The following is a 10,276-nucleotide window of genomic DNA, read 5'->3' as shown; positions in this document are numbered from 1 at the left end:
ATTACCTGATATTTTATTGATTAAAGATTTTTAGTTAATTTTATTTTCCCCAGCTGTCATTATGTTCATGCAAGGTGGTTAATATTCAAATAACAATGGAAACAACATTCCCAATCTTATTACTAAATGGTAAGTAACTTATCTTCGTGATATTCAGTGTAAGCAAGCTATGGCTCCTGGCACCAATTTGGAGCTTGAGATTAGTGTTGCACATTCTTGGTAAACCCATTTTTGACTGAATGGTAGAGGAGGAGTTTAAAAGCAGAAGAAAACAGTGGTTAACACGTACAGTACAGTAAAAAAAATCAAACAATAGTCTACTGTTTCAGTAACCGAAAAAGCTTGAACACAATCAATTTGTGCAAAACTTTATGCCGAGAAATCTTTAAACAGGTGAGTCATATAAAAATAGTTCCCTGGTACATTTGTCAGGTATAGAGAAATTAGCCAACTGTTGTTTGCTAACATGCTTAATTCTGCTGTGAGGTTTGGCATTTTAATACAGGCCCAATGGGAAGGGACTCGCTTTTGGACCCAGCCCCAAGTGGCCTTTAGGGGAACTGCAGGTTTTTTTTACACTTTCAGAGTTGCTCTATCTACCAGGCCAGGAGGTTTCAGCTTGTTTGCATCAGTGACTTTTCAGTCTCTTTAGATCTAATCAACTGAAATGTGAATGAAAGCTTCACATTTTTATATCTTTATATTCTTCTTTTTTTCCATAATTGTCCTCCTAGAGTTTGTGTTACAGGTTGGGTGCTGTTCTTTGCGGCTCTTTGCGGCTGGTTTAGGTAATGATATGCCTGTGACATTACAGTGCATCAGGAAGGTCATGCATGGATAAACAACAGAAGTAGTCAGTTCTTCATTTAATCTTGGGGATGTACAGACGTTCAGCTGTTCATGCATGCTCATGAAAAGAGGAAGGAAGTCTTTTCAACGGAAAATATGTTTTATTTCAAGATCACATCTACAAGCAGAGCTGCTCTTTGACTGGAATAACTTTGTGATAGAAATCATCGAACCAGCTATGAGTTTAACTGCAGCAGCGAGTGGATTTGTTGTCTTTCTTCTCTCTGTGTCAGGTACAGTAATTACTTTTGTTTTAAGGTACTTCTTTCGATTACGCAAAATTCATTGCAGAATAGAAAATAGTTGCTACATTACAAAAAGAGTGGTTGACGACACTCTCCAACCAGATATTTGCATGCTATGAAATAGGAAATTTAATTTGGGTGGTTTGGCACGTTACCTTGGCTGTGATGTAGCCAGTTTTATTCTGCACAGTTGCTTGGATTGAATGTAAATCTCCCGCAAAAGAAAATAAACTAGGTATTTGTGACCTGGTATTCTGTTAAAATATTAAAGTGCTGGAAAGGAAAGATAATGAAAGGAGGAAGCAAGTTTTGTGCTCTGGGCTGGAATTGATAGAAACGGTGGATACCATTAGAGAGAAAATAAAGTGAAGATCTAATAATGCCAATGAATCACTTGAACCACTACCTCAGTACAGGATTATTTCTAGTTTTCTTTACGTTGACTTTCTGATATCCTTTCATTAAAAACCTTGAAAGTTTAGTCATCATATATTCACTGTGACCTCACTATATGAGTTTTGTAGCATCTTCTTATTTACAACATACACACTGTAAAGCGTTTCACATCCCCATTCTGCATTTCTGTGTACTCTCACACCTCTGACCTGACCACAGACAGGAAACCAAGCAGACAGACATGCTACACTCTTCAGTTTCTTTCTCTGCTAATGCTTTTCTGTTCCTCCTCTGCCCCTGTACACACCTGTTTTAGTGGTTTTAGCACATCCACATTGTATTAACTGTAGATATGTAGTGTGCATGATACTCCCCCCCACAAAACCACTCTTGGATGAACTGTATTTCTTCAGCAATCTTTCTAGCTGTCCTAATTCGGCTGGCTAGCGCTAAATGTTACAAATCAACACAATTGCTCGGGAACTAACCCTGTGTGTAGTACGACATCTTCCTTCTAGCACAGACTATTTCTTGAGAGTGTGCGCTCATTTTCTCTCGTGTGACTTTCTTGAGGTAGGTAACCATCAGAAAACACTCTGATGATTGAAACGATTTTGATTTGATCACTTAAAACACTTTATTTTGCCAATAAAGGATGAATGTTAAAAAAAAGTTTCAAGGAGATGTAAGGCATTTTTAGACCTGGGCCCTATTTGTACAAATGTGTGTGTCAGAATGACTCAGAAAAAGTGCTCGTTTTTGCCACTGACAGGCTCAGATTGTTACTCCAGGTGTCCAACAACATGACGGAAATTATCCCTACAAAGACCGTCCTTGTTTTAAGGAGTAAGATCATTTTTGTGTAAACAGACACAGTGGAATTTCTAGGTAAAGAAATTAGATGCATGTAAATATGTGGCCTTGGCCGCCTCCTCCAGTTTATTTTGGGCACATGAAAGAAAGTCTGTAGCACAGCCTGTTGATCAGAGGGGGGAAATCCTCCGACGTGGTTACACAGTGCTGTGTAATGTACGAGGTATCATCCCTGCACACCGCTGGCCATCAAATTCAAATGCCTCATCTCCATCGTTGAAATCAGGTAAATATTCAGCCATGGCTTTTGAAATATACTCCTGCTGTCAGTCCTCTACGGAAACAAATCCTCTCTCCAGCTCTAACCCCCGTTTTTCAGAGCGAGACTTCTCCTTGAGCGAGACTTCTGTGTCTGGTTACAACAAAAGGATCTTACTCTTTAAAACAAGGACGGTCTTTGGAGGGATCATTTCTGTAATGTTGTCGGACACCTGGAGTAACAATCTGAACCGGTCAGTGGCAAAAACAAGCACTGTTAGTGCCGCAGTTGCTCTGCCACACACATTTGTACAAAAAGGGCCAAGGTTTAAAAATACAGAACTTCTCCTTTAAAGGATTAAGTAGTTAGCTTACAGCAATGGATACATCATTTAAAAACAAGTAGAAATAGATTAACAGTTTTAAGAGTTAGTTAAAAGTAATAGACAAACATTTTAGTCAGTTAAATGGTTATCATTATCAACTTTTGTGAGATTGACTGCAGATTCTTACCTTTCAGAAGAACTTCCACACATTGGTCTTTTTTCTGATGTTGTCTGATTGTGATTTCTGATGCGTTTCAGTGATTCGGGGTCAGAACGACTGGGGAGTGACTTACACTTCTACTTATATCTGTGCCTTAAAAGGATCAACCGTGGAAATACGATGCACCTACACATACCCATCCAAACTGAATGGCCTGAGTACGACAGTCGATAAAACATTCTGGTTTAAAAAACTGCAGGATAAAGAACCTTTGGATCTCAGGGCAGACGCTGAGTTTGCAGGTCGTGTGGAGTATCACTGTGATCAAAAGAGCTGCACTCTGAGAATCACAGACCTGAGAGAGAGTGACTCAGCGAGCTATAAGTTCAGGTTCATCACAAACCAGGAGGGTGGGAGTTATACGAGTGCACGTGAAGTCTATTTGACAGTCACAGGTAACTTTTTCTGTTGGAAACCAAATGCTCAACATCTAGGAAACACTTAATGAACATCTGTGCACCTACAGTATATGCTGACAGGAAATTTAGAAATCATGTTTTTGTTTCTTTATGAATCAAGGTTTCCAGGTGCAGATAACTGGAGAAACATCATGCATGACTAACCACTGCACATGGTCTACTCTTGGTTGCACAAGCAGATGTCGTCTACCTGGTCAAACTTCCAACATCTGGTACGAGAATGGAGTGAAAGTTCAGACAGAAAGTTTATCTTATGCAGGCTGGTTTTATTCTGCAGAGAGTTATAGCTGTGCTGCAAAAGGATATGAAGAATCCCCCTCGCCTTCAGTGTGTGAGTTTACTTCATAGGCTTCTGCATACATGATGCTGTTGTGAACTTACTTCGATATTCTGTACCATGCCTTTGTGTATTTTTTACATGAGTGAAAGAAAAGTATTCATTTTTTCAGGTGGGCATGGTGATTCATGCAACAGAGTGGCGTACGCTGACAGAAGAATCTGTGCCTTCAAAGGCTCATCAGTGAACATTTCTTGCACTTACAACAATTACAGAGGTGATGTTGAATCAAAATTCTGGTTCAGTACGAAACAAAGTGGCCGTTGGCGATATCACATCCGACCTGAGGACCTGAGTAAAAACTGGCTGTACTCCGATCGTGTTCAGGTTTTTGAAAGGGGAGGACGCTCCACTCTGAGAATCGGTGACCTGAGAGAGACCGACTCTGCAGAATATCACTTCAAATTCAGAACAAGCGATTTTGAATGGCACAGTATTTTACCTGGAACAACTCTGACTGTCACAGGTATGAACACAAACTGACCATGAAGTTATTGGAGCAGATTTTAATGTTATTATTGTGACTATCCAGAAAGAAACTTAATGAGTCACATAATGGTGGCTTGAGGATTGCTTTTAACTCGATTCCAGGTAATCCAAAACACTGTGCAAAGTTGTTCTCTTTTGGGTGAGGTTCCCATTTATTGCAGCAAAGGAAATTTATAGTTATAACACAAAAACTGAACGTTACCATGAAAGTCGATGTTTTACTGGAGCTTAACCTAAGCTGGCTTTCATCTGGATGTCGGTAAAAACTGTTGTGTTCCCCCACCACCATTCTACTCACACTGATTTGCACCTCATTTCATACACCTGCTGCTGGGAGGTTACTGGGTGGTTGCCAATTAAACAGAAACAGAACTACACTGCACCCTTGTGGTCAAAATAAGGTACCTGCACAAAACATAAATGAAGAATGGCTCCTACAGTTATTTTGAAATATATGATTTCCTTTGGATTGGATATATTCACTTTGATATGATTATTGTGAAATGTAACAAAATATTTAGGAAGTAACTTCAATTTAGATGCAAAGTTTCCCAACATGTTTATGGTATCAATCTTTAGTTCCCAGTCTTCTTCAGAACAGCATGTTTATTATGGTGCCATATCATGTTTAGCACGATAAGACTAAAGGGCTTGGCTACCTGTGATTGACAAGTTGCTGTGATGGTGACCTAAAAAGTGCCTAGTACTGCGTTCGGATGTACTAAAAGACACTCTGAGTTGCAGGCTGTTTAATATTTCTTGGTAAGTACATGTGTTTAAAGAATCCCAAAGGTGCACTTTGCTTAGTCAATAGCATCAGTCCGTAACTTAGTTTGCTAATCCCAACTCCACTGAAGCTCTACCATCTTGTCTAAAAGTACTTTTGTCTACAAAAAAAAACAAAGATGGTGACGGCTAAAATGCCAAACTTTAGTGAAATCGCACTGGCTACTTCCGCTTCTTTTAGACAGTCTCTGACAATGACAATTTATCGAATGGGCTGTTTAATGTGTCCGCACATCATTGTAGTTGCTTGCACTTAAATCTGTTCTTTGTTCTCAGATTCAGATTTACAGGTGCAGGTCATCTGGTCTCCTACTGGTCCAAAGCTGATTTGTCACAGCAGCTGTCTTCTTGGTGGTCGCTCTTCCTTCGTTTGGTTCAAGAATGACACACAAATAATGGAAGAAACATCTTCTTCTTATAGCGGATACGCCGACCCTGCAGATAGTTATTTCTGCGCTTACGAGGGGTACCGCTCTATTCCAGTGTGTGAGTTTACTCACTTTATAAATACATAGAAACTTGTATGTGGTGGAAACAATACATCACAAGACTGAAAATGGGGAAACTATTAGTCCTTTCTTCACAGCTTGATTCTGCTGCCATCAAGGGAGAAGAACTTTTTTGTAACTTTAAATAAATAAGCCTTTTAGGTGACAAAGTTAGCTAGTTACAGAATCCTATATTTTCAAAGCAGTAAGTGGACAAAGGTGTTTCGGATAGTTTTCCAATCATGTCCTCAAACAAATGCCATAAATACCCAATGCACAAAAGGGTTGCATAGATATCATAAATCAGTGTATGGAAATCTAAAAACAATTCCTCTCAGGTCACAAAACTTTTCAACATCTCTGCCACACACTTAAACAAAGGCATGCATTGAAGCGGCCATGTTAAACATGTTAAACAGTGTATGAAACCAATGACCAAATATGCATACATTCTTTAATTGTATTACATATAGATAAAAATTGAGAGAACTTAAATTGCTTGGAACCCTCTGAAACCCCCTCAAGGAACCCAAAGGGTCCCCTATTTTGAGAACCATTACTGTAGAGTAATGTTTTGTTTTGTCATGCAGGATTTTATGCTTAGAAAAGGCAAAGATCAAGGCTACAATATAGCAAACAAATATTTAAAAAAATAAAATGATAAAGACTAATATTGTGACTAATGTATTGTGTTGTTGGTTTAGCGACCCTGTGAATAATATTCATATTATCCTGTTTTATTGTCTCCTCCAGATGCCCCTACGGTTCCTTCAGTGTTGATGATTCCTGCTGGTGACATTATGGAGAACAGTTCACTAACTCTGACCTGCAGCACTGAAGCTAACCCAGCAGCTAAATACACCTGGTACAAAAAGAACCAATCGCTCCCCAATAAAGAAGCACAGCTCGCCTTCAGATCCATCCAGGCCTCTGACTCTGGAGAGTATTACTGTACAGCTGAGAACGAGCTGGGGAGGAGGACATCTAACCATGTTTTTGTTAATGTGAAATGTGAGTAAATATAGTTTTTAAAGGAACATATGGCTGAAATCAGTCGTGTTGTATCTGGTTAGGAAAGGATTGGCTTTGCAGGTAAGGCCTTCTCACTTCTGTAGATGTTTGAGAGGCAGTGTGAGTCAAGATTAGCATAAATGTTAACTGTTACGCTCAGGGATGACCTCTGTCATTGTTTTAGCTTCTGCACCACACCTCAATTTATCTACCTTAATACATCTTTCCAGATGGTCCAAAGGCCACCACTTTGTCAGTGAGTCCCTCTGGTGAGATAATGGAAGGCAAATCAATGACTTTGACATGCAACAGTGATGCTTACCCAGCAGCTAAATACACCTGGTACAAGGAGAACCAAACTCTGCTTCAAGGACCAGAGAGCATTTATATGTTCCCCTCTATCAGCTCGGAGGACAGAGGAACCTACCACTGCAAGTCTGAGAATCAATATGGATGGATCAACTCTACTTCTCTTTTTTTAGATGTCCAGTGTGAGTACAAATTCATCACCAATCACTTACTAAAAAGTAGAGATGAGTTTTAAAAAACAAAACACATGCAACAGAAATACAAGACAACTCCTACTAGATGAGACTTGTAGATGGGTGTAGCTGTAGAAAGTTTACAGTACTTACATAGCAAGTGTTGTGGTCAGCTTTGTTTCAGTGTATTTAGATAGTGTGCATCAAATAATGGCAGATCAAAAATGATCACTTGAAGGCTACATCACACTGCCGGCAAAGATGGCCCAAATATTATTGATTTGCTTTATGTGACACCCTGCAATACTGGGTCCATCTCAGTCTATATCTGTAAAACCATTCACATCTGTTCCTGGTTCTGTCTTCACATCTGTATTAAAGCAGCCTTAGTGTTTCAACTTGGTCAAAATTATAAATATGGTCTCCATGATTACGTATGAACCACAGCGTGCTACATGTGTTGTCTTAGTAAATACAAGTCAGTTCAGGGCCATCCAGTTAATGCTAGATTAAAAATTATGTGAACAGCCAAACAAAAAGAAAAATCAGATCAGCACACAGTCATTAATAAGTTCATCTAATCCACCAGATGCACCAAAGCTTCCCTCTGTGTCAGTGAGTCCATCTGCTGAGGTAGTGGAGGGCAGCTCAGTGAATCTGACCTGTAGCAGTGATGCTAACCCAGCAGCTACTTACACCTGGCACAAGGAGAATGGAGACTCAACTTCAGTTTCAGGACAGATCTTCACCATCACTGACTTCACAGCTGAACACAGTGGGAATTATTACTGTGAAGCCCAGAACAAAAGAGGACGTAGTAACTCCACCTTACACCTGATTGTGGCCGCGGGTAAGTTATGGACATTGCCTACATCTGACTTTGACTACATGAACTTTGACCTGGGACTTTTACAAGTGGTTGCAGAAATCTGTCACATGTTGTTGTTAAACATATCCTAACTACCTTTAATGAAACATTTGGATGACAAAACATTTCTAACAAGTAGCATGGCATCATTGGGCCTGTGTATCAATGAGCAGAGACCGAAAAGCCTCTTGACGCTACCAACCAATCAGAGCACCAGTAGGTCTGACCTAGAGGTGGGCTGCTGGGCTAGGTAGCTAGGACTATCGTACAACTTACCTGGCTTCCAGTTTAATTTAATACACAGACGCGACGCATCACATGATTAAATAGCCAACAATTATCCTTTGCGCACAAAGCTAACCGCTGTCTAGTTTGTTTAGGTGGCATGGATGGGATTCCGAACATTCCAAATTAACGGCAGCCATCTTGGTTGTTCATAAAAAAAAGTGTATACGCTCTAAGTACACTAAAAATCACTGAACTCCCCAATAAGTTTCCTTCTCCTTTCAGGTTCAAGGACTTCAGCAGCTATAGGAGGGATCACAGCTGTTCTTCTGGCTATCATACTCCTCACTGTCTTTCTATGGATAAGGTGAGATATTGTTTGTCAGTATAATCATGTTCCTAAATGCATCTAAAATAATTAGTTAATTTGTTCAATCACTCATCCTCTAATCCAGAAGAAAGAAGTCCTTCCCACAACACTGTATGGGTGGAAAGAGATCTGACAACAGCGCACAGGTGAGAAAAGAACATTTCAAGTATTCTTGTACAAATTTACAGATTGTTAAATGTTTTCCCTGAACTTCATCTCCGCTGGAGGTTTTATCCAGATACAAAACAATACTGGATTTAATCCGATTTCAACCCATTCCAAAGATTTGATCCAAACGTATTCTGATGAGATTACTAGAGATAGACCAATATGGTTTTTTCAGGGCCGATACCGATTATTAGTAGTCAAGGAGGCCGATAACCGATATTTAGAGCCGATATTCATTTGCAATAAAAGTGAAAATATTGGCGTCAGAATTTTGAATAATACAAACTCCAACACTTAACTTTGTTTAAATGCCTTTAAGCATATGTTTATTAAACAGACAAACAAAAAGCGCAGGGAGTTCCCAGGGTCAGCAGCATCTCTTATAAAGTTAACTGTAAATTTAAATAAATAAATAAATAACTTCCTGAAGTTTTATAAAGTAAATAAAACAAAGTTTTTAAAATTTGCAAAGAAATGAACTTTTTCTCCTCTCCGCCGTGTGTGTGAGCACTCTGCATGCACAGCTTTCACTGCTGATTGGCTGTTACCCGTGCCATGGCTCTGCGTGTAACCAATCAGTGCTGTGGGTGGGACAATGCTGGACACAGAGTAGTGACTGCAGACAGAGAGGCGCGGCTGCATCAGAGCCAAAATAACAACAAAAATCTGAAATCTGAACATCCCCTTTGCTGATTACAACCGATATTAAAAAGGTATTTTACTGTAAGGTCGTCTGAGCAACGGGGTAATGAAATGGTGGTGATGAAGAGTTCTGATTACCTGTCAGCCCAACCAAGGTCCAGTGCATGACAACCTGTCAGCCGCAGCACGGACACATCCAGCAGAACAGCAGGATGACCTTCACTACGCCACCATCCACTTCTTTCAGAGCCAGGCAGATGCTCTCTACTCCAACATCAGGCCAGCTCGGTCCCACCGTCAAACACTAAAAGAGGATGAAGAGGAGGATGTTGAATATGCTGTTGTCAAAATTAACGACGCCAGTAGACTTCCAGGGTGAGCAACTTCAAATGCAAATTTAAAATCGCTAAAGCCTATGGTACTAGAAATACACATTGGGTTTGAAACATGCTTTATTTTTCTCTGAACAGAACAAGACGTGAGGAAGATGGAGAGGATTCATTTGCACTGTACAGCACGGTCAATCACATTAGAGCACAAGCACTTTAAAGCAGGTAGGGCTGTCATTGGGCGAGAGGCGGGATACCAGGGCTGACACATAGAGACAGACAGCTCACAACTACACCTACGGGCAATTTAGAGTCACCAATTATCCTAACAAGCATGTCTTTGGACTGTGGGATGAAGAACCCACGCATGCACGAGCAGAACATGCAAACTCCACACAGAAAGCCCCACTTCCTCCAAACCGGGACTTGAACTCTCAACCTTCTAGCTGTGAGACGATGGCACTAACCACTGCACCGTCGTACAGCCGATCAAGAAAACAATCAAAACAAATGTATATGTTAGCTATGGAATTATTTTTGTTTTTGAGAAGTTAG

The 10,276-nt window shown here is 40.1% G+C and overlaps 1 protein-coding gene across 1 annotated transcript; it reads left to right on the top strand.

Moving 5' to 3' along the window:
- Positions 1-5,542: 5,542 nt before the first annotated feature.
- Positions 5,543-10,276, top strand: LOC138595316 (B-cell receptor CD22-like). Its single transcript, XM_069666685.1, has 8 exons — positions 5,543-5,624; positions 6,380-6,637; positions 6,868-7,128; positions 7,709-7,969; positions 8,498-8,579; positions 8,668-8,728; positions 9,538-9,767; positions 9,863-10,276. The coding sequence occupies exons 2-8, from the start codon at positions 6,406-6,408 to the stop codon at positions 9,939-9,941; spliced, it is 1,206 nt and encodes a 401-aa protein (XP_069522786.1). The 5' UTR covers positions 5,543-5,624; positions 6,380-6,405; the 3' UTR covers positions 9,942-10,276.

Source organism: Semicossyphus pulcher, unplaced genomic scaffold (genome assembly GCF_022749685.1).
Source record: "Semicossyphus pulcher isolate SPU_LCO1_2020_fin unplaced genomic scaffold, fSemPul1.0.p SCAF_17, whole genome shotgun sequence".
Lineage (NCBI taxonomy): Eukaryota > Metazoa > Chordata > Actinopteri > Labriformes > Labridae > Semicossyphus > Semicossyphus pulcher.
The sequence above is the reverse complement of the archived record's forward strand: the minus strand, read 5'-3'. Positions and strand labels throughout refer to the sequence as shown.

Bases quoted from the DNA above. Each gene is read 5' to 3' on its own strand.
- LOC138595316 (XM_069666685.1), top strand. From the start codon at position 6,406: ATGATTCCTGCTGGTGACATTATGGAGAACAGTTCACTAACTCTGACC. The intron at 7,129-7,708 runs GTGAGTACAAAT...CTAATCCACCAG, and splicing joins TCTTTTTTTAGATGTCCAGT to ATGCACCAAAGCTTCCCTCT. The intron at 7,970-8,497 runs GTAAGTTATGGA...TTCTCCTTTCAG, and splicing joins ACACCTGATTGTGGCCGCGG to GTTCAAGGACTTCAGCAGCT.